This window comes from Hirundo rustica, chromosome 6 (assembly GCF_015227805.2).
Source record: "Hirundo rustica isolate bHirRus1 chromosome 6, bHirRus1.pri.v3, whole genome shotgun sequence".
NCBI lineage: Eukaryota > Metazoa > Chordata > Aves > Passeriformes > Hirundinidae > Hirundo > Hirundo rustica.
This window is the reverse complement of record NC_053455.1, coordinates 37,843,718-37,869,266: the sequence shown is the minus strand read 5'-3', so window position 1 is coordinate 37,869,266 and position 25,549 is coordinate 37,843,718. Positions and strand designations below refer to the sequence as shown.

At 36.1% G+C, this 25,549-nt stretch overlaps 1 protein-coding gene across 7 annotated transcripts in view; it reads right to left on the bottom strand.

The window, feature by feature from the left end:
- The window catches only part of STXBP6 (syntaxin binding protein 6), a 104,044-nt gene that overhangs the window by 12,116 nt on the left and 66,379 nt on the right, over window positions 1–25,549 (bottom strand). For all 7 annotated transcript variants that reach the window (XM_040068318.2, XM_040068315.2, XM_040068317.2 and 4 more), the window contains 2 exons: window positions 14,335–14,465; window positions 12,355–12,520 (listed from right to left, as the gene is read on the bottom strand). In XM_040068318.2, the coding sequence (XP_039924252.1) occupies window positions 12,355–12,520; window positions 14,335–14,465 (297 nt within the window). The remainder of the gene's footprint in view (window positions 1–12,354; window positions 12,521–14,334; window positions 14,466–25,549) is intronic.

Here is a 25,549-nt window from a genome sequence, read left to right as displayed (position 1 = left end):
ACCTGCTACAATGGAGGCATGGAACACAGTGTATTTGTCAACAGATTTCTATTTCTTCATCAGGTAAGTGACTTTGAAAATTTTGTGTTTGATATTTAAGAAGCATATTCAAAATCACCAGCTCTATTACCATATAAAATGAAAATAAAGTTAAGGCTCACAAGTAAGAATGAAGACTAAGAACTGGTCAAGGTCAGGATAAAACCAGTCAAGAGCAGTGGTTGGAAAACATCAAATGAAAAATGCAGTATCTGACCTCAGAGTGGCTGGCTGTGCCAGCCCTGTCCTCAGGGTAATCCAGGAGCTATACATTTAAGGGCAATATTTTAGCTCCATCCCAATCAACTAAGACTGGTGTGACTGATATTTTTACGTGAGAATAGTTTTTTCTGCTAATTATTCACATTACTCTCATCTGTTTCAATCAATCACTGTCAATTAAAAAACAGCTTGAATGTTGCTCGTATAGACAGCATTTTACAAAACCCCATTTCCTCTTCCACCCTCCAAGCTGTACACAAAAATACAATTTAAGAGCTGCTTATTACTGCAATATAGCACTGAAGACATGAAGGCAAATCTCCTTCCACTGCTAAGACTGTCATGAAATTGCTCACAATAAGGAACAACTTAGTCTGGAATGATACCCAAGAAATACCACAATAATTATAAAAGATTAAGTGAACTCCAGGTGTTGTAATGCATTAATTGGGTTTATATTGCGTTTCATCGGATTTGTAATGTTTTTTCTCTGTATCACATGGTCTGTGCTTGCCCAGCAGTGCCCATCCCCCACACGGGAATGTAACCCAACTCTGTTCCACTCCCACTTTATCCCCGATTGGGCAGTGGCTTGTCCCTGCCTCTGAGCCCTGCCCCCTGGGGAAAAAGCCCCGGCATGGGCGGGGCCTCGTGCTCTCTGGCACTGGTGAGCCACTGGGAAGAACTCCAGCCAAAGAAGGGCAAGACTCCAGAATAAAGCCAATATTCCTCCGGTGAGAGAGAGCAGACTCTTTCCTTTTGCCGTCGGCGGTCATCTGGTCTCATAAAGAAACTCAACATCCAGACATCTAACTCAGCAAGCTATGGTATTTCAAAATCAACACATTTAGACTGATGAAGTTTCAACCGATGGTGGCACTTCACACAGACATTAGCTGTCCTCTGCTGAGGACATTTGCCTTGTTGGAATCATCATTACCAGAGAGTTACATTTCCTAGATGAACATTAACCCAAGGATTTCCATCACATCTGTAACACAACAGCTGGTTATAAAGGTCCACAGGAAAAACATGTTCTTCCCCTCCTTCTTCATCCCTGTCACCTGCCTGCCAACTGCTACACATCCTTTCATGTACATTGGTGCTGTGCTGACAGCCTTGGTTAAGAGCTCTCTTGAATAAAAGAGGGAAGAGCTACTAAAGAGACCCAAACAGAAAAAAAAAATTTCTGACCTCTCTTAAACAGCTATGTGAAAGTCTTATTAAACAGCTTGAGATAATATGTAGAAGATTATAGCAACAGTACTTCTGTGATTGTAATCCTGTAAGATAATACACCCTTACAATTTAATGAATTCCTGTATCACACCAATAAATTGTTCTCTATAATTTCAGTAATTAAATTATCATACAGAAAGGATGGCCAAGTGATCTGAAAGACAGAACATTCACAAAAAGTAGAACCTTCACTGGATTTCCAGCTTTGAAAACTTGAATCTGAACTTAAATCTGAACATCAGCTTCTCAATTTATCTTTCAAAGATAACTTACCTCCTGACTTATATTTGATCCATAAAATCTAGAAGTCTCACAGCCTGCACAGGAGGATTGCCATGGACTTTCACCTTTTTTGAAAGTAAACAAAACACTTCTGTAAGCCTTTGCACCTGAATCTGGAAAGTTTATGGCCTTCAAAAAGCATTAGTTACCAAGTCTGGTAACTATTTTGATGTAAGTGGTACACACTCTTCACTTAATGAAGCCTTTGCCAATCATGCAACATTAAGAGTCCTTGTACTCCCAAGGAACACAATCAACCATCCCACATTTGTAAAAATCTTATTCTGCCCTGAAAAGTAATACAGGTTTCAGAGTAAGAAGTGATCCCAAATTTAAACTGGTTACAGTCCTTTCCCCTGTTCTCATGTGGGCTAGGCAATTTCTTCCAACACATCTGGATCTTTTAATATCCATCAGTACCAAAAATGGCCAGGAACAGATGTAAATATAAAAAGGCAGGCAAATATTGCATATTATGTTGATGCAGACTTTTACATTAAAAATTCATCTAATCTGGTATCTTTTCCAAAGCATGTAAGACAGAAAAAGAAAACCCCCAGTATATTATAATCACTCTTTAAGCCTCAATAAAACTATTCAGATTTGACCCCATACTTTTCAGTCTTCCTGATTTGCAACATGTGAAATAAAGCCTATAATATCAGTCATAGTATTTATATCTGCACACAATTTATTTTTGTGTGTCTGAAATTTTGTACTTTTAGGGCCAAAAGAGGGCAAATTTATCTCAGCTCTTTCATGAAGAAAAAGCATATTTTACTCCTGCTAGTAGTTAAATAATACCTATAACCCTGTGAGTTAAACAGATGCTCGCAAGTTTTCTAACAATAACAAAGAACACCTTGTGCATCATAACACTATACTTTTAAAAAGGTCCTACCAATTACAGAGAGTTTAGGAGGCAAAATGATCATCCTAATGTTCAGCATCTTCATTAGCAAGCAACAAAACAAGATAAGCCTTATTGACAACAGAGAAATTTCTTCCTCTGCTCTCATTAGCCATGTCAGCTCCTTAGATTTGCAAGGTACATTTTAAGATGGGGAAAAAAAAAAGAAAAAAAATCAGTCTAGTGGGTAACATCCCAGTTTCTGGTTTTAGCCTTAAGTTTAACCTATTTTTCATGAAAAAAGCTAAAAAAGAAAGGTTTACGCTTTTCTTGGATTGACTGACTGACAAATGTGTATATATTTCAGATTCCTGCAATTGACTGCAACCTATGTAGCCATTCCAGAGGTGGACTGCTGGCCAGGGTCTTGCAAACAATACTGTCACAGCTGCACCCAGAAGAGGCTGTGAAGACTATCTGAGGACCTGAGTAAATGCTCTGATTTCCAGACTGTTAATAACTAGATTAAGGCTAGTACTCTACTCACTAGCTGAATTATGCTTGACATGCATGAGCTTTCTTAATCACAACTTTGTGAAAATCTTCTAAATGAGAAACTGATGGTATAAAGTTTCTTCACTTTTGCATCACTATTAAGCATGAACCTTGTAGAGAAATCACAGTATCCAGGTACTCAATAGCCAACTAATCGTGAGCTGAAGTTCACAGTGCATGAAGAGAAGTCTGCTATGGTCCTGGAAGGGGGATAAGGGAGTCTGAAAGACCTTTATTTGTCTAAAGTGAAAGCATATGCTACTAAAAACGTGTCCAGGCCAGCAATGATTCTCCACACTGAAAGCCTTAGGTGAACACCGTAGAGAAATTTACACTCTGCACCCATCTGCTCAAAGCTATAACCAGTTTTAAAGCATCATATTAGCACCAGCCTTTAGAGGAGAAGGAAAGAGTGGAGAAGGAAATAGAAAGAATAGTGTTTATACAGGTGTGCAAACTTAGGGTATGTACTGATTTGCAAAAACAGCACCTGGCCAAGGTAGTAATTTTGTATCTTTGCCAAACATAAATAAAAGCAAATATGGAAAAACCCACTTGATGTTCGTGGTCTGGCAGTGGAGAGGGAACGGAAATTGTTATACAGATCCATCAACTATGCATTATTTTAATGAAGAAAAATATGTAATGCAATAAAGTCTACAGTGAGTGAAGGTGATGTACATCCAATCTGTTTCGCATTTTATGAGTGAGTTTAAATACTGTGAAGAGAGAGACAGAAAAATCAATAAATTACCTACTTAGAAAATTACTATCATGCCACAGTGGGCATTCTGAAATAATCCTTCTGTAAGTAATTCTGAATAATACGTAACTTTAATCTAAGACATCACCAAGACTAAACACAGTGTTCTATTTCTTACTATTTTATATTAAACAATAATTCTAACCCATGAATATCAAAATATCAAGTCATTGCAACTAAATTCTATGAGTTATTTTTCAAATGGCTTAAGTAGCCTGGAAGACATTTTTCTCTTTATCTGCTACCTAGACAGATGGTCTACAGTCCTGTATTTTAGATTTATCTCTCCAATGTCAGAAATCCAAAGAGTTTAGAAACCTGGGTTAGGAACAAGCTTTCATATACGTGTTCATTAGGAGACCAAATGAAAGATCCTAGACACCTAAAAACTAGCTTTTTGTTTGAAGTCAAAGAGTAGAGACTAACATTCTATTGCAATGTGGATGCTGAATATGTATCATTAAGCTAGGATAGAATGATTGTTAAAATAGAGGGATGGTTAAACAAAATTAAACAGAATTAAAATGCATTGTTTTATGCATCAGCATTGCCAGGAGACAAAGAAAAAGTAAATTATGTACACAGAATTGAAATGGAGAAAAGATGAGAATATGGAGTATTTCATTGCTCAGCAATAAAATACTTAATAGCGTTTCCTTGTTGTAGATTTAATTTTGCTGGACACAAAATTAACTATGTATTAACAAATGGAACAACCAAAATTAAATCTATTTCTTTATTCCTTTAATCAGGCTCCTGAATCTGGAAGTTCTACTCCAGGTGACCTGGAAAGGATTATGTTTTATTACAATGTGGCACATATGGATCACCTCCCAACATCCCAGCTGTGGAGTAACATTTTTTATCCTCTTTCCCTACTATTCCCAGAATATCTAGAGATGAAGAATATAATTTAACTATTATCATTTGCCTTGTCTTCGCACAGATGTAGTGTGGACTTTTCCAAACATTTAAATATGATTTTCCAATTTATTTTTTGGAAGTCCTGGACCCAGAAAGCCATATTCAAAGGTAATCTGAATTGTGAGAACATGGCAGGAGGAAAACAAGGCTGATTTGTTTCACTGTAGCAGTGTATTCTGAATTGCATGTTTTCAAAAGTTTAAAGTAATTCAATAAACCAGCCAAAAATACAAACAAATTAAAACCAACAAAAAACTGCAGCCTTTCTACTATACATACTACAAATTAAAACACTGCTATCAAATAACACTGCATCTGAACAATCAGAAAAAAAAAAAAAAATTAGTGTTAGTAAATAAGATTATCCAAACAAGGTCTTCTACTTTCTTATGTCAATATGGGAACTGTGAAAGATAAAGAAAATGCTAAAATGCTTCAGAACAGAAATGACCTATGCTACCCAAGTAGAAAGAGAGACATTATACATATTGAATTGATTCTATCTGTGTCAACAGAAGTTCAGAAGACTGAAAATGTCAACACTAATGAATTCCTACTAGTCATGATGGACTACAATGCACTATGTTCAGAATGATTTTTTGGAATGGAGACAGTGCTGGACAAGTACGAGATAATTCACACTACCTATTGACTTATATATAGTAAAGCCATTGCCTTATGACTTTCATAGGGACTGATAATGAAAGACACGGTATACAGGATTTTCATACGGAAGATCAAGAAGTGATTCTTTAGACAGATCCTTTTTGACAGACACTGGAATGAATTAAAATTCAAAAAGGTAACAAAAGGAGAACTGTGAAAAATGCATATTATATGGCTCTACGCAAGATATTTACTATATGTATTATGTTGTATTAATTGTTAATGTTGTATTAATGTTTTGATAGTATAGTAAATATAGTTTTGTAATTAAAGTGTAGTTTTTGTATGCCAACCACAGGAAAACGTAAATCTTTCAGAGAAAAAAGGGATTTCCTACTTCCTTATCAGAAGAAACCAACTCCTCCTGCCTCTCTCAGCCTTGAGAATGCCACAGAGATTAAAGGAAAAAAAAAAGTGATATTAACCAGAGACGGTTCTTTGTTTAAATAGAGTTTATGCATCATGCATGAAATATATGAATATTCAATAGGCTATTGCTTTTAAGAGATAGTCCTTTGTTAGCAGGGGTCCTTCTTCGGAGCTTTTTTGCTTGGGGAGGCACCCAGACATCTGTAACTTTGTTTTTTATTGTCTCGTATTGTCCTAACTCTAATTGTTCAATTTTTTTACTCTAATTCTATTTTTATAACCATCTTATTTACTATTAAACTTTTAAAATTTCAAAAACAAGTGAATGGCATTTTTCACAAGAACTCTGCAGCAACTATACAGCAATTCATTAGCACCATATAGCTCTGTTTATTTCAAATAAGCTTTTGGCTATATGATTTACAAACAAATGAGGTCAAATATTCAGAGCAGAGTCATTAAGAAAAAACTGTTATTTAATGCTTCATTTGAGTTTTCTGGTCTCAACTAACCTGAAAATTTATGCAAAATTTATTCTCAAGGGTCTAAGAAGCTCAAAAATATTGAGAAATGGATCTGAGTTCATTCAACAAAGTATGTTCCAAAGAGGTATTTTAAACAGTTATTACTATTGATGCACCACTTGCATTCACTTTCCAGAGTGGGAAAAAAATGCTGTATTAAATGTAGTAACAGTGAACTAACATGGAAATGTAAGAAATACTGGATTGCAGGAAGAGAAAAGGAAAATTTTAGTTTTTGAGACAGCTGGGCATTCAGGTGGTGGGTTTTTCCCTTTAACCGAAGTGTCTATCAACCAAGGCTGCTTTTCTTCCTTCTTTAAAAGAAATAGAAAAGCAATTCTATTTTACATTTCTAATAGTTCTAAAGTCATTATGAACATGGACAATCGCCTTTCCACATCAGAGGTCAGCTAGATTAAAGAAGTTTTATATAGGATGAAGAAATTCTGTCTGGTCTTGCTTGGTTACACACAAAGGTGACCAGAAGATAGCTTTCACCGATCAAGCAATGCTCAGCAGCACAAAACAGGACTGGCATCTACCTCATTTTAAGCAAAAACTGATGAATTCCAAATTGTTGTAAAATATATATTCAAGCCCAAGCTTATGTCTTATCCATACACAAATGTAAGTATAAATATACTGACTATGTGCAAATCAGACTTGTACCTTCAAAATCTATCAAGAACACTAAACTAATCAAGGTAAGTGAGGTGAAACAGTGAAAAGATATCTTAGTAAAAGAAATCAGGGTAAAACTGATGAGTTTTTTTCACCCTGAGCAGTGAATAGCTCTGCCACTATGATCATAAATTACATTCAAGATAAATTCCACCACTGAGTAAGAAGCGCCTCAAGAAGTCCCTGAGGTGGGCTGACAGGACTGACAAAACTGAGTGTGTCATAACTCAGGAGTGCTGAGACCAATCGATGAGTCAAGAGAAACATCAACCTTCAGCTTATTTATCATCATTTTATATAGGAAAGCACAGCAAATACCAGCTACCTGCAGAGAGCATTTGAAACACGTTGCAAACTTTTTACTAATATCATCATTAGTTTATGAGTCCAAGCAGTTGCATTTCATTTTAACTGTACAGCTGGAGGATATGATCTCTTGCATTCATTCACTGTAATGCAACATGGGAGCCAGGCTAGTTTTCCTTGTTGTAGGTAGGATTATCATAGATGAGGGCTTTTTTATTTTCTTTATACTTCATTTTTTTTGGTCATGATCTAGTCTTAGTGCTCATAAATGTCCAAATTTAAAAAAAAAGAAAAAAAAAGGGGGGGGGCTGTTATTTACAGTTTTCTAAGCCAGCTACATTCACAGAGTTTGGGATTCGTCTAGGGTTCAACATCGCCACAGAATTTGATGTCTCCACCTTCCTACATCAATACAGTATTAAAGTTTAGTCAAATTACTGACATTAGGAATTAATTTTCCCTTTTACAGATTTAGTTTGTCTGTTACCCAGGACTGCTTTTTTTCCTTCATTATAAGAAACAAAAAAGCAATTCTGTTTCACATTTCTAGCAGTTCTGGAGAATATACAGAACATGGATTAAGAGCTGAACGGACAGGTCACAAATGCCTTATCTTCTCCCATTAATGGTCTTAATTACTGGCCTTGATGCCAGGACAGGTTGTTACTGTAAAATGTTTACTAGTTATAAATGAAAGAAATACCTAACTAGGTTCAATTCATGTTAACACAACCTTTATCTGCCTTCCAAAGAGAAAAATGTATTTAAACTTGTAAAACTTTAAATTCTAATCTAATCTATTTATAAAATTAATGCTAACTTAAGTAAGCAATATTTTCAATAATAATTAAGACTGATACTAAATGACAGTCTAACCAACCAGACACTTTCAGAATCAGTACCTCTAACAAAGCATAGAACTCCAGTCTGGCTCTGTAAACATCAAAACCTAAGAACTAGATTAAATAAATAAATAAATGAATAAATAAAAATCTAATTTCTATGGCAAACAGCAATATTCTGCATCTTGAAGATAACACCTCACTTAGACCTTCAGTCTTCAGAAAGTCAAGCAAATATGTTGCTTCCTGCTTGCTACATTACCTTGTCTCAGAGTTATATGTATCAGAAAAAGGAACCAACCTTTATAATGACAAATGCCCCTTCTCAATTTATGTGTTCCCACCGATTTTGCAAGAACATAATCTACCTTTTTTTATTTTTTTTTTACAAGAGTCCCCATTTAGAAGTTAATTTAGAGGTCTGATTATATGCCAAAATTCTATGGAAAAAGACCTCAACTATTCTTATTCATTCTAATCTCAATACACGGCTTTTATGTTTAAGATCACTAAAATACATATAGTTAAGTAAAACTGCAAAGCAGAATTAATCTTGACATGAATATCCAGTGCATAAAAGCAAGCATCTGAAATCATCTTTGGCAGCAGAAAATTAGCTTCTAGTATTTTAACTGCCAGAATGACAATAACTGAGTATTTGGTATTTGTTAGCAAGAAATACCTAAACAAACTACAGATTTTTTTTTTTTTTCCTATGGAAATATGGCTAAATTTGATTGGTCATTTCAAACCAGCAAAACACCACCAAAAATAACAGATATTGCAGATAATTAATTTGTGTTGTTGTTTGTTTTTTAATTTTCTGGGCATCAAATTAATGTCCATTAGAATTAATTTACAAGTGAATGTCTGCAAGAGCAGTATGTTCAAATACATAATTTTTCAATATCTATCAGGTAAGAACTGAAATGAACCAACTACCAGGTATTTGACAGGAGGGATGGCAAGAATTGTCCTTTTTCCCATCCTAATTCACAGAGTCATAAAATGGCCTGGAGGGGACTTTAAATGTGTTTCCAAACCCCCTGCATGGACAGGGATGCTACCCACTAGATCAGGATGCTCAGGGAAATTCCTAACACAAGTTTTCGTTCATCTCCTTTAGGCAGTCATTAATCTTGCTCAGTATGGTAAACACCACTAAAGCTTAGCAGGTCTCAAATGTGGTGAGCCAAGATGAGTAATATTGTATGGAAAAAGTACTCATCTTGCACTGCCATTTTATTCTTGGAGGAAAAATAGTGATTAATTAATGACTTCTGCAGGGTGTCCTACAGAAAAGGTTATAAAGGTAAAGATGTCATAATTTTGGGTTTCCAAGAATATTTTGATTAATTCAGCAGAACAATTGTTAAATACCAATGTGTATAGGTAAGACAAAGCTTAAAATCAAATGCATTTCTAATATGCATCTAAAGGTGGCAGCAAATGTTTGTTCTTTATTATGGGCCCAGAGTTAATCTTTGAAGAGCTTCAAATGCTGTATCTCAAGGTCCTTATCTAGAAATGAGAGTCAAATGCATCCTCAATGTCAGTTTAATGTTATGTCAAGAATCAAGCTGTTCCAATAAACACAATATCTAAGTGATGAAATTTCTGCCCACCAGCCATCTCCAACTCTGCTTTTTATATTTACTGATAAAAAAGCAATACAACCTGACTAACATGGCCACCAAATAACAACATAACATAAAGATACTCCAAATTAGACACATTCCAGTATCAGAACCTATATGTTATAAAGGTACACAAGGGGAAAATATTTCCTACCTCAGTCAAAAAAAGCCCTCTAGCCCCAAAGCCTGCCTTTCTTCTCCACCATAACATCCAGAATGCACGTAAGCTATGGAGAGGGCTCACCTAAATTCTAAACAAAAGACAAACTTGAAATATTTAGTATAAAACAGTAGTAGGAGGAATCTTGTTACAGTCTGCCGAAACTTGAATTTGTTCTTTGTTCTTGGAACGAGCACCCACACCTTCAGTTAGTTCCTATTATTGCAGCAAGTATTGATGTCATTAATCAGCCTATTTAACTCTGCAGACTATACCTACATGACACGCAAATGAAAATAAGGCAAAAAATGATTCTGCAGAAGGAGAGTCAGTGACAGGGTTCTGGTCTATAGGGGAAAGTGTGCATGTCTATGTGTGTATGTGGGAAGTGTGCATGTCTATGTGTGTATGTGAGAGAGAAAGGAGGCAAAAGGAGGAAGGCCACAGAGGGTCTGGAGTTCCACAGGAACACCCTTATTTACTTAAAGCTAAGCTCCTAAGCACTTCCTGCAGAATCAGGAGCAGCATGAATTTCATTTTCTTCACTCTTATTCTTTAGGAAGGAATAAGGTTCAATAAGATAAGTAGGCTTGTAAACAAGCTCTTTAAGTTGTTTAATCTTCAGTTCCACTTAGGAAAAAAAGTGTTCTTTGATGGAGATTTTTTTAATTTTTGAAAATATGTATTACCTACAAGATATATGGTACACATATGATGGGCACATCCATATAATGACTTAAAAACATATGTGGGTGCATGCATGTATATATCTTCTAATAATTTATTTTTTAAAAATTTGCAGACTATTTAAGTTAAACTGGCTAACAATCCAAATGAAAAAGTATTACTTTTCACGTCCCAAAAAGTTCACAAGAGTATCACTTAAAATATTATGCTACCTTGGTTGAGGGGATGAAGTGACAAGCCTCATCTTGAAATCTGACCACACTAAGAGTTAAGTATGATTTGAATATACTGCTTTGACTAGTTAGTAAAATACAACGATGTAACAGTAACAACAAAAAAAATCCATGTTGTGAATTCTCAATTGGATATAATAAATTTCAAGCTATATTCTCAGGTGTATGTTCTTTGGTTTGCTTAGCTACATTTAGATCTTCCTTTCTCCAGTCAGGATGAATTTGAGCTTGACAACACATTGCAACTTATTTTCCAGAAAATACCTCTTGGTATTTCAGGTTTTGGACTAAATGGGTTTTGATACAAACAGCTGGCTCAGTGAGGCTGACACACAGCAAGTCACTGAAATTTAGGGTCAACTATTACTTGGTTTACAGTTCTTACAGTTTCTGTCAAATTCAAACCTACCCACAGGGAATGTATCACCCAGCGTGAGGAAAAAGTTGATAGTGTGAAAAAGAGCAGAAACACAGTACCCATGATGAGATTTATTAGTTCCTATACAATTTCTATATGAAGCACTGTGTGTGAACACACACACACACAGACTGGACTTGTGCCCAATCAGAATGACATGCAAGGAATACTGAAATGGTCACCATCTGCTATCAGAGGATTACTGGATACTCCCACTTTATCTAGGAAGTTGCCAAAGGGAGAATGTGGGTGTGCTTCATGGGACATGGTAGGGTCTAGTGTGTGTCGAAAAAGTAGAAGTTAAGCATGTATTTATAAACCTCAGTGGCAATTCTTTTTCCACTGTGATGACACTTGTTTAGGATAAAGTTAATAAAAGGTCAGTTAAATCAGGAACTCAGTTTCTGACAGGTCAAGTTTAGGAGAATAATACAAGTTCAAAGGCAAATTGTGTTGTGGTTTATTAATAACAACTTATTTGCAGGAAGGACGGAAGTGAGAAACATTAGCAAATGGAGACTTCACATATGAAATAGAAAAATTGTAGAGTATATCTTCACCGATTAATGCAGCTCCCTCCTTACCACCACACCAAAAAGAAAACAAAGGATATTTTACTAATGTGGAAAAGGAAAGAATGAGAGAAGACACAAGAAGTTTTGCACATTTTTTCTTAGTTTGAGAAGACACTAAAAGAAAACTACTGACTGACAAAGTTATCTGAATCTGTTATTAGTTTTAGTAGCTAAAATGAAAGGAATGAAAAGGTAACAGAAGAGTGTGAAGTGGTGCTTGTTGGAGAAATGCTTTAGCCTAGAAGTGCTCACTGCTAAGTTAGCATGTTCAGACCCGTGATTTCAAGATGTCATTAGGCTGCAAGCTTATCTGAACATAGAGTAAATCACATGCAAATCATTGCATGTCCAACTGCAAAGTATTAAGCTTTGATTCACTTACCTCCCATAATTTTAGATTGGCAGTTAATAAATTCTGGCTTCTTGTCTGTCAGGTATCGCTGACAAGTGTGATGTAGAACCTGAAAGAATGTGCATTTTTCTGAAGCTGTGTTTGCCACCCATTGGTCAAATGCATTTTCAAATAGTAAATCAAATTCTGGGGAATCCTAGAAGAAAAGAAAAGAAAAAAAAAAAAAAGGACCTGTTATTATCCCAGTTTTAAAAATTATTTGAATAAAGATATTTTTTAAAATGGGTTGTGCTGCAAAAAGCAGAAAGGTCATGCAACTAATAATCATCCTGGTATTACTGCATATTTTTGAATTAAAAACCACCAAACAGGCAGGATTTTTTTTCTTACTTATTTTTAATGAGGAATAGTCATCTACTAAAATATCCAAAACCAAAACCAATTTGGATCAAAACTTTAAAAGCCAAATTCTCATAAGTAACCCTTGCTATCTTCAGTTACTTGTGTCTTCTATATTGTGCAAGTTATTTATTTAAGTTATTTATGCCTCTCAACACAAAATCTATGGTCACACTATGTTATAGAAGATGTGGTTCTGCTCTCCATGCTCAACCAAACAAATAAGCTAAGTCCTAAGCAAATAACAAGTTCTAGTTATTGTATTTAATGCATTTTCATGAAATGTTGCAAAGGACTCAGGAGCAAAAGGCCACTCCCAGAACAAATCACAGTGCAGCTCTATACCAGATTCAACTACCAAAATAAAAGGATTTTATGCAAGAAGTCATGCTATATGTATAATATTTGTGAAATATTGATTTGCAGCCTAATCTCGTAGATGTTCATTTCCAACTGATGACACTGGGAATTCACAGGGAGATGAGTTGGAAAGAAACATTTCTAAGCTTAAGAGCTTGGTAGGACTTTCAATCTGTTATGTACATAGCTGCTTAGCAGATGCTGCAAAAGGGTCTAAAACTCATATCCCTTATCCATTTGTCATTTTGCTTGTTTTCATAGTTCCTTTACCCACAGAAAATATAATTTCACTCCTTGTATTTCATAGGGTAGTGGCCAAGGGCTTCTTTTTTGTACCAAGTCTTTAGGTAGTAACCTGACTTGGTACTAGGCACTTAGGTTCTAACCAAGACTTGGGTAGTGACAGAATTTGGTGCTCCATAGTTAAGAAACTTAGGTGGCTGATCAGAGCAAAACTTTGAAGAAACCAAGGGATTTAGTCACAAAAATATTTTGCTATAAAAAGAACACTAAATCACTTTGCAAGCACATAGTATGAGCCACATTTTTAACTTCTAAAGATGTTGTTTCAGTACTGACAATTGTATTCATAAGCTTTACACATATAAGTACAACTTTATCTTGAGATAGCTCAAGGTGGGCTGCATAGGCCGAATTAAAGGAATAATTCCACAGCTATTTAATATAGGGTTGATTTGTTCTATTTTACTTTTGGCAGTTCTTTGCTTAAATCAGTGTTCACTTACCATTTGCATCTAAAGGACACTACCACATTTTCTAGCATAAGGTAAGGATTGCAAAAATATCTGCGGAAAGGACTGTCCTAGAAAAAATGCAGGATTCACAAGATTTCCCGAACCTGAATCTCAGCAATCTCTTTTGTACTTACTTCTACCTATTGCTCTATCTCACAGCACAGTTACATGCCAAAGTAGACCCCAAGAGGTTTAAAGCTGAAGCAAACAAGGCTCTTACTTTGCTCTTTACAAAAAAAAAAGCGAAAGTAGTAAGAAAAGTATGGAAAGACAAGAAGAAAAAAATACATATGACTGTTTTAGCCTCCTCCCATGTTTCCCATTAAAAATTACTTCACATATTCCACTTAGTTATTTATTTTTTGAGAATTTGTACTTAACATCTGCATCTTATATTTCCAGATGCCTTTTGAATAAAAAGAATACCTGGTTCACAAATCAGTTACATAACAGCTCAATTTTCATTTCAATTTTCTGGAGAACTGTTCAAACTCACCCGATTAGGGTCTATACCATTGACCTGGCGAAGCTGCTCGAGCATCCACTGCGTTCTCCTGACAAATGATGTGGATCCTTCAAATTGTTTCACCTTCGTAATAGATGCTTGAGCTGGTTTCTTGTTCGTCACTGAACATATAGAAAAACATATAACTGAAATGGGCTTTGTGATTCAAGAACATGCTGTTTACTTCACTTATCAGTAGCTGTTTTGCTGGTGCATATTCTACAGTGTAGAAGCAAATACATGTCACCGACTCTGACAGTAGAAGGCATTCTCTTTCCAGGATAACATACTGAAAAGCATATTCCTTATTGTCAGAATGGTGGTATGATGCCAAACAAGCTGTCTACTACTCAAAATTGGATGTATTTTAGCCATTATCAACCTAAGTTACCAACATCCTGTAAAAAAGCCCAGAACTGTAACAAAGGTCTTTCTATTTCATTCTTATAGAATCAGTGAAAAGCCTGGGCTGGAAGGGACCTTAAAGATCCTCCTGTTCCTACCTCCTTGCCATGGTCAGGGACACCTGTCACTAGACCAGGCTGCTCAGAGCTCCATCCAGTCTGTCCCAAACACCTCCAGAGACAGGGCATCGATCACTTCTCTAGGCAACCTGTTCCAGTAGCTCACCATCCTCCCAGTAAACACTTTTTTCTCCTAATATCTAATCTAAATCTATTCTCTTTCAGTGTGAAGCCATTTTCCTTTGTCCTATCACTACATGCTCTTTTAAAAAATCCCTCTCCGGATTTGTTGTCGGCTCTCAGGTACTGGAAGGCTGCAATTAGGGCATTCCAAAGCATTCTCTTCTTCAGGCTGAACAAACCCAATTCTCTCAGACTATCCTCATAGGAGAGGTACACCATCAATTATCTTACTGTTATGTTTTCCCCATACTAATTTGCTTAAGTTTCTCATATTCAGCACTGAGTATTAATAATTTCTCTCATGTTCTCAATTTAGGAAACAGAGAAGGAAAAGAATCCAACCATGTAGGTATATACACCTTATTAAAAAACCCTGTTACTTTAGACTGAATCTCATATTGCTGATTAAAGAAAAAAAAAATTGTTTTTCCGGTCTTTTCACAACATGGCACACGTAGGTCATGCTTCTGTAACACCACCAACATTTGTGGCATTTGATAACCAGTTAAGAGACATAGGTATACGCACTTTACTACACTGTAAGTCCCTCAATCCATCCATCAGTCAATAGTCTGTGAAAAACCCAGGTATAAGAATTAAGGAACTAAAGTTTGCTTGACACCTCTCCTTTCAAATATTATGTACCACTAACAACAACCACGAATAAGAATGATATTAATTATTATAAACAAAATATATGTTAAAAACCACAAAGAAGAAGACTGCTCTGATTTTGGAAAATAACAAAAAAGGCAATATAATGCTCAAATTAGTGTATCATTAAATCAGAATTGGGTTTTCAAAGAGTACTTAATAAGGCTAACTCTTCAACAGCAGGAAAACTGACTTCCTGCATTAGGTGTTTTCTCTAAAAAAATATTCTTTTAATCAGTACAACTCGATGGCAGTTCTAGAAGCAGCTTTATACACTTTCTGTAGCCAAATGTGTATTTTATTTACATGTTACTTCTCTGTTGCTGCACGTTAAGTCACTCCCAAACGCCTTTCCACTTTCTGTGAAGAAATAATTTGTATAATCCTTGTATTGCATAATCTACTAAAGCTGGTGTGTCATCTATTTTTTTTTCTACTTAAACTCTTTTCAAAAATAATTTTACCCATATGGTCCACCAAATAAGAGTACTATTGAAAAAGCCGATTTTCTCTGCTTTTAGATGCTGGCAGTTAAAGAAAGCTTCTAAAATAATCAAGACTTAAACAGCAAGACTGCTTATTTTTGTGCACCCCATTTGCCCAAATAACCAGGAAAAGTGAGAGGTTTCCCACTCTGAAAATGCTGCATGCACTTGTGCACCCAGGGAGACAGTTAAACAGTAAATAAATACTGATGCCACACATTTTCATTCCATATAATTAAAAAGTTTATATTGTTCTTAGGATGACAATTTTAAAACACACAGATCAGTGTCTTGATGTTAAATGTACTTTGGAATAGATTAGCAAAAGCTAATTAATATGGAAAGTTCACTATCTCAGATTTAGATGTTTTCAGTCCTGTGTGTGTCTTGTGAAAAACCAAACATTCTTATGACAACTAAACCTGATAAACAGAAAATTCATTCCAAGGAAATTTTAGTAGGAAAAAAAACCAAACCAAGAAAGACACAAGCATTCCACAAAGGCAGGTAATTGTTTTTAAGAAGCTACCTTGGAAGAGAAAGCACAGCTGGACTCAGTGTATTGATCAGCCTATTGACAAGAATGCAGTAAACAGATTGCCAGAAAGCTCATTGACAGTGGAAGCACTGAGAGCCAAACTGGCTCAGGGTGAAGTATGAGATTTAGAATCTTACATCAAATAGTACAGAACACAGAGGGTCAATGTAGTATGAGAAAGGTAGCAGCAAAATTAGACCAGAATGACTACTGAAATGCAAAGACTGCTATTACTAAGAAGTGAGATTAGTATTAAAGATTCATTGCTTGCTCTATGGCCCATGCATCCAAACATAACAATCCCAATAAAGCAGGGGTGTTAGGGAACCTATCTATACCTACAGGGTATATACAGGTTCTGTTTCTACTTCAAATCTACACAGTACTGAGTGGGAACCAAACTCAAAAGATGTACAAGTTTATCTGCTTATCTTCTCTAAATTTACTCTTTGTATATATTCATGTCTTTTCTATTAACTCCAGTGATCACTTTAAAACACTTTACAGAATTCTACTAGACCAAGTTTCACACATCTTCTACAAAGAAGTACTATTTGAAGGCTATTTAATAGTGACAGGACTTTTACGGCCTGTGGATTGTTCTCTTTCCATGCAAAATGGGCAATGATCTACTGCTAAATGAGCTATGTATTAAAAAGCAAAAATTGTGCAGATGATATATGTCACACATATAATTAACACTAGCAGCTCTGCAACACAAAGGGTTTGACACTAGGAGACACTAGACGGATTGTGTGATCAAACACTTGCTTTTCCCCCTCAGAGTCTCATGGATAACCAATCACAAAATGTATAGCCTTAAACTTTAATACAGCAGACTTCTTATTGTTCTGAAGGCTTCTACACAACATACATTCAAGTACTCTTGAAAACAGGGGGCGTTACATCTTTCAAGGTGAGAACATCAGATTTTACAGATGATACGTAAACACTAAATGTCTAATCTCAGCATCTTCAGAAACTGGTTTGTTTGACATATCCAAAATCTAATTCTCCAAACTTCTCTCTACAACACTTGATAATCAATGAACAGCAGTCTTCATTTGGAGCCATTAGAGCTCTGTACTGCAGTGTAAAATTCATATTACATTTCCAAACTTCATCACCTCCCAAAAGTGCCTAATAGTGATGAACTATAAAAGCACCTGATTGTTTCTGTATCATCCACCACATAACTTTGGGTGAGGCCAAGAGGGCTGCTCTTCTATGGAGGAACATACAAGGATGTTGAGTAGGTCATCACCTTAGGTAGAAATTCAGTCTTAAGATAAATGATGCAATCTTCTTGGGAAAACAGCAGTTCCTCCTTTACATCTCATACTCATGATTGCTGTGCACAGCCAAACAGATCTAGTTGCATTTCAGCTTTTGTGCCTTATTATTTTAGGAAACAGCTAGCATCTCTGTAGCATTCAAAAAACCAGCTACTCACGAACCTACCAAACACAGTTTAAAACCATCACTTAGTCCATGACAGTTTGACAGTAATATGGCAGTCACTGTAACTCTGAGAAACCCTTTGGCAGCCAGGAAAACCACCCTCACTAGCATCCTCACTAGCTGCTCATTATGTTGCTTAAAAAACTAAAGAACTTCACCAGCCATTGAGTGGGAGTTATCTTGCAAACATGTAAAAAGTATTTTCTAAAAAAATGAAAAAAATGTGGAAGCAATTACATACACCTAGATACAGTCTCTCTCTGACAAATCATTTAGATATTTTTGCTAAGATCTTACTTAATCATTATCTATCTTAATAAAAGCCAATATTTAAATTATGCTTCAATTTTAAGTGGGTTTTTTGTTTGCTCTGTCTTTTTTTAAACTGTAACACTATGTCTTCAAAATAAGAAGCTGTAGCAATATGGACAAAATCTATTTGGAACCCATCAATAAATGGTAGGTTCATACTGCATTTCGGGTCACAGATGCAAAAGACAAGAAAATATGATCTATCTCTATTCCTCCAACATAAGAAGCTCTTCCTTCCATCACTAAAACAACCTCACAATTGTTTTGCCCCCACTTCAAAATCTTGCCGTCCCTGTTTTCTTCCCAAAGTAAGGAAATGAAGACTAGGCAGGGGAAAGGACACTAAATAACCCATCTCCTTAACCCTTCTGATAGCAGAAGTTGGTATTACTCTGTTGTGCAAGGCCACAAGGTAGTTCAAACTACTACTGTTCAGGTCACATGGTCCCCAAACTACGGTCCTGGCAAGCAACTTCTAGATCTTTTTACAATAACTTTCTGGCAATTAGAAAATTGAAGCTAAGAATTAAGATGGACCAAACAGGTGTATTCTAACTTATTTAGGTAGTGAGGAGTAAGATCCAGATACATGAAACTGTCTTAGTATACCATGTGAATTTTAGGAAAACTATTTCCAGTCTGCTTTACATGACACTCATGAGCTTTGTTACCTATCAATTCCAGCTTTGAGTCTGAGCACCAAAACTTGAAGTGTTTCATGTTCTCTCAGAACAGTTTCAACTAATACTGATTTAATGTGCAGTCTGAATTAATTCTAGAACATTAAGCCTTCCCACTGAGATCGCCCAACTATTACCTCCTGCACACCTGCCACACTTCTTAGACTTCAACCATCCATAATACAAAGGGATGTTCTGAGAAGACTGTGGTAAAAAGAACTCAGATTTATGATGCCACTTTTAGGAGCATTTTTTTTTTTTTTTTTTAGGTAGAGAAAAGAAAAAATATGTTTGCAGCAGAAGACAGCTAGCCTCACTGAAAATAAACAAAGCCGGCTAAAAGTAGGGCAGGTTTAAATTCCCGCTTGCTGGTCAAGTCTTGCCAGGTGTCAAAATGTTCATAAGCTGAGTCTTGACTTCTCAGAATGCCATCTCCTATTTTTGCCCACATTTCCTCTTTCCTTCATTTGACAGTGCTGCTATCTCACCATCTGGGATGTAAGGAGCTGAAAGCAGGGCCAAGCAGCACAGTCCCACCTACTCCACTTGCCAAATAGGACACGAGGATGTAAGTGGCCCTAAAATCATAGCAGTGTAACCAAACATTAATTCCTTCTGTTTCATTATACATAATGTTTTGACATCAGATTGGAAAAAAAGAGAAGCTTTCAGATATCAAAGAGGCAAACTACTTCTAAGTCCAAACACATTAGCGGTTTTCCCACAGCCCTTCCCAATAGTTCAGATAACAATATGTATCATCTGTCTGCTTAAATCAGCTCTACTGCATCATTCCCCTAGGAAGTTGCCAGCCTCATGCTTCAGGATAAAAATGTATGAAATGCCTCTCTCTTAATTAACGTATATTCATACATTGTTCGAGATGTAGTTTTATGTAATATATTTTCTTTCTACATGCAAGTTATCTTTATCTGTTGAATGGTAAGAGAAAAATCAAGTATTAAAAAAAATTGGTTAACCTGGAAATACAGGTAAAGATATGTGCTGTATCTTCCCAAGATAAGGACTTTATTTGTTCTGAAGACTTGGAATTAAAAAAAAAAAAAAAAAAAAAAAAAAAAAAAAAAAAAAAAAAAAAAAAAAAAAAAATTCCTTTGTGTTGCAATGAAAAAATACATTTTTTTGTTCATGTATATGAGACCATGAAGTATTATAAGCCTGAAGTGAGAGCCTGTTTGCTTTCCAACATGACTGCATTAATAAAAAACCTGCTGCTTAGAGGCAGAATGCCTTGCATTTTTTTTTCCCCACAGTGATATTCATTTTTCACAGAACAATGAAAATACTTAAAAACAGGTTTTATGACTATTTGAACACCTGAAGCCCCCATCATCCACATCCATTACAGAAGACTCATTTTTCATTTCTATCAAAATTCTAGAGCTATAAATATAGAGAAATTTAAGTTTTAAATTAAAAACTTGCTTAAATTATTTTTCAAATACTACAGCAATATAGTTTAAGTTACTGGTATCAAGGCAGCTGCTTTTCATAGTGGCAGTATATAGACAAATGTAGGTAACAGTGGCAAGAATGGCCGACTTCATTTTGTCGCCAGAGAGAAAGCTTCTGCTTAACTGCAAATATCTGGAAAGGAATCTTATTAAACACATTTTCACTTCCAGAATGATGACTGAACTTCCAGGTTTTGTTTTAATTGCCATTTACTACTTTATATTGCAAAGCAGCCAACTTTCAAACTTTTCCCACCTCCTTTTTCCTGCACACAGTCAGTTGCATTTGAGGACTCAAGATATTTCTAGTCAAAACCAGCAGATTTATTGTGTGTATGTTTTTGGTTAAAACCTAGTTGAGAGGACAGGAAGGTGTTCAGGCAGATCTACCAAAGCAGCGTTACTATAGGGAAAGATAATAGATATTCCAGCCAGGTCCCATAGAAGAATGATGAATTTCTCACAACCCAGATATCAAAATGTTCATCAGGGACCTCCCAGTTAGAGTAAAACTCCTGCTGATTCTGACGTAGAGCATTTTATATTAGTACTTCACCTTGTCCTGGTATGATAAAACTTAATCTTTGAATTGGAGAGTATTTGGTGACCGAGAATTTCAGTTCACTATGCGCCTGGATCACTTCAATCACTTCAATCTCCTTTGCTTTCTTTTCCTTAAAAGGTAGGCAGCATTCTACACACTTTGCTGAACAGGATACTTTGAAATCACCTTGTAAGCATTTATGCACATTGCAGAAAATCTTACTTCAAATTTAGCTTAGAAATCAAGGCTCATGATACAGACCATAGTGACTATGTGTGTGGGTTGTCCTTTTATCACATTCTGGTCATTTCAGCACCTGAAACTATGAGAAACCAATTAAAATCAATACCACAAAAGCACTTGTGAACTTCAGAGGAACTTGGCGTAATTCCCGTACAAGTTAACAGATGTGCATCTGCAGCAGAGAGTACACTAGGAATTACCTCACCAGTGTGAAAACAATGTTTGAACTTCACAGCAAGTGTCCTGAGAGGCAGGAAGAGGTTCTGGAAAATTAAAGCCTGAATTTGTTACTCAGTAACTCATACAAAGAACATGTTATTTTACAAATAGTGCTCCATTTCTGAGCTTGCTTAGGTAACTTGAGAGGCTTCAGGTTCTGAAACAAACTTTTAAGGCAAATAACTTTTAAGATCCTACATTCTAAGAGAATCCTGTTGTAACAGGGTAGAAGGTTTACTGGAGCTTTTAAAGTTACTTAGAAAACTGTGTTTTTCTTGATTTTGCACTGAATCAATGACCTAAAGTACAGCAGATGAGCCTGCTATTAAAAAAAATACTTTCCATGAGCAGATGCAAGAAAGGACTATTACAGCCATTCAAGACAAAATCCCCAGCATTTGCTATACAATGGACTAAGTCAGAACAGCAGTGGACAAATTATTCCATACACTTATAACTCAGACTGTCAGAGAGAATTCTAGACAACCCTTCACGTACACATGTGGTATGAAAACATCTAAATTTTAATATAAGCAGCTAAAAATGTCTGTCAGACTTCAACCACTTAAGGCTATGAAGAAATTGAAACACACACCTACACACACCCTCAAGCCAATAAACACCCCAGAAATATATCAGTGGAGAGGTACCTAAAGGTGCAGATGAAATGCGATATGAAGCCGAAAGAGAAAATAAATTTTAGTCTGGAAGCATTTTAAAGTTTATTTTGGGTTCCAGGTCAATAGTGAAGTGTTATTTAACAAGTCTGTGTAGACTGAACTAATTTTGTCCATCACCTGTAAATGCCAGCAATAGAAGCTACTACTACAGATGTACATTCCAATTTTGTTCTATCAGGTACCAATAATCAAAAAAACCCAATTCAAAACAAAAAAACTGCCACAAAGCCAGAAATAAACCTGTGTCTGTTAAAAGCACTACTGCTTATCTTTTTGTTTTGAAGTACCTAAACAATAGGATTTTATCTGCCCACATAGATAAGTATGAATTATTTGAAAGTGTGTGTTTTAGCTGACTGTATTGGACCAATTTCCTACCAGAAAACAGCCAGTGAAAGTATAAATGAGTTGACAATACACAGAGGACAAGGTAAAGGAAACTTACACTGAGGGAAGTATACTTTTTTTAAAGCAATATCCATAGTGTTCCTAGACGCAGTACACTAATAACAGCCCTTGAGAGGGGAAAAACCAATTATTTTCTTTTGCAGATTTTGTGTATCAGTAATACATTTATACTTAGAGCCAAATTAAAAACAAGTGGAAGAAGAGTCGTTCCTCAGATCCGGATTTCTCCTACATTCGAAAGGTTAAGATATTCTGAAGCAGATAAATGCAATGGTTTGAAAGGCTGTGAAAGGAGAAAAAAACACCCAAGGAACAGGCGTGAAACATACAGAAAGTCTGGATCCGAGAGATCTATAATCTCAAATATTTGCAGCAGTTTCACTATCTAGGACACTCAGCAGTTTGAATTTGAGACACCAGACATGCCCCCGTAGCTTCCAGCCACGCTGCGCTTGTTGGTACAAGATCTCTAATGGATGGAGCTACCTGCTCTCTTGGTGGGCAGTTCTACAAAGAACATTAGTAGTACTCCAGTCAAGTTTAAAAAAGCTCTTCCATCCATCAGGAGGGGAAAAATACAATGTTACAATAGTGCAAAAAAGCCCTAAACCATATGAGCATCTGAAGGACAGATAATTCTCCAAACTAGGAGAAATACAGTAGAATCACTTTAAAGAGAAGAGAGGTAAAAAAAAAAAAAAGGCCTTAAGAACAGTCTGAGTATGAAGAAACGCTAAAAAATTGCTAACAATCTGAACGTAGAGAGAACTGACACTACAAGCAGCACTGTAACACCTTGAAGGTTTGTTCTGACTATTGTCACTATGTATTTATCACAAAATGCAAGGAGAGGGATGCATTTTACAGTGGATAAACTGCTCATTACATCTTGTACTTAACCTTCCTAACTGATTTTCAGCTTTCCTGTAGTACAAACTAAGGTGCAGACCACCGTTGGATAAAGCAAATTTGGTATGTGGAAAAACAGTTAAAATGTGAAAAAACCCACAGAAAATATTTGCAGGTTTTCTAAAACTACATATTTGAATTTATTAACTCTAAACACAAGCAGATCTAAAGACATGCACAACCTGAAAAATGAAATCTGACACTGCAGCTTTTTTGTCTCATGACATTTTATTATCTTGCGACTGACTTCTTTCAGTCCTTTGCAGTGCATTGGAGGTAACAGAGTGGATAACATATACCATGCTATGTGTTTTAACAGAAACTCTGGAAACACACACTTGATATGGAAAATGCATTTGATTTCTTCCAGCCAGACACTAGAAGGTTCAAACAAAACCAGACAAAAATAATTATTCTGGTTTGTTTAAAATGGAAGACACTAAATGAGGCTAATTCGTGCATCTACTGTAATCTGTTGAGAAGGCTCAGCATACTTGCTGCCTGAATCATGAAAAAATGGGTAATTTTTGTTCATACGTCTGTTGCCACACTTAACCTAAAGCAGAACACATCAGGTCCAGCCATTCTACAGTAGAATATAGAAACACATCAAATAAAACCACGTCCATCCAATAGTTCCAGAATTAGCATGTAACATCCACCACTGAAAAGCAAAGTAAGATTTAATTACCAACTTTAATAAGTAAGACTTGACTGTGGGATTTCCTCACAAGGGAAATTACTCCGGAAAGTTAAAATCAATTGCAATTTCTCTCACAGCATAATATAATTCCATCTACTACACTGCTAAATTTTGGAGAAGATAACCAACTAATTTATGATTGAACAGCAATACTTTTGGCAATACTTATCAGGAGCAAGTATAAAACCAAGTTACTGTTTTTTTAATAGAACTTTTCATCTCTCACTAGATGTCTTGCATTTACCAGCATCCTAATTCTTACGTATTATACTTGTCATTCAAAGCGAAGTCAATTCAGGACTAATAGAGCTATCCAAACTCCATCTTCAGGAAAAAAATGTCCACTGGTATACATGACAGTCTTTGAAAGATAGCAAAAGATAGCAAACCAAATGAAGAACTTCACTTTGGTGAATTTTTGCTCTCCTCTCCAGACTTGACAGGCAGCCCTCCACTCCAAGTAGTGTATTATTCCAGCCCAGGTGCAGGATTTCACACTTGTCTTGGCCAAACATCAGGAAGACCCTTCCTGTTGCCCCATTCCCACACCTAGAGCCACCTCATTAAAAGTCCTACCTCCCTCCCCTCCAGTTCGGCTTCACCTGCAAACCGGAGCAACACAGCACATTCTGTTACCCTAGTAATGGAAAAGGACATGAACTAGGCCTGGCTCCAGGATCAGCTTCCACACCCCCATGCCAGCAGCTGCTATCCCATTAAGACACTGAAGCACTAAGCAGACACAGAATCACACCTTTGAGCCCCGTGGTCCTCTCAGCTCTTCCCCTCACCTCGCAGTCCACCTATTCTATACAACTTACCCAATGTGCCTACAGGGACAGTGAAAGCTGTGCTACATGACCGCTACATGACTATTCCCATCTAAGTGAGTAATACTAGATCTACTTGGGTATCCATAAATTCCTTTACAAACACAATTTTACTGCTGTAATGTAGAACAGTGAGCTATAGATATTCTGTATCTTAGTGTCAGTTTTACACAATTACATATTTTTTACCCTCACCAATATTTTACTTCAGCATTACTTAATTATTAAAAGCTCAGGGTCTCACACTTAAAATCAGACCAATTGTGTAAGGCCAAACATAGTGTTTAAGGGCCTAGCACTGAGCAGATTTGCAAATTAAACTCGATTTGCGATTTTCAACTTATGTAATTTTTCCATAAGCTTATAGTGAGAGCTTGAATGGACTCTAAAAATATACAGAAATTCCATACTACTCCCG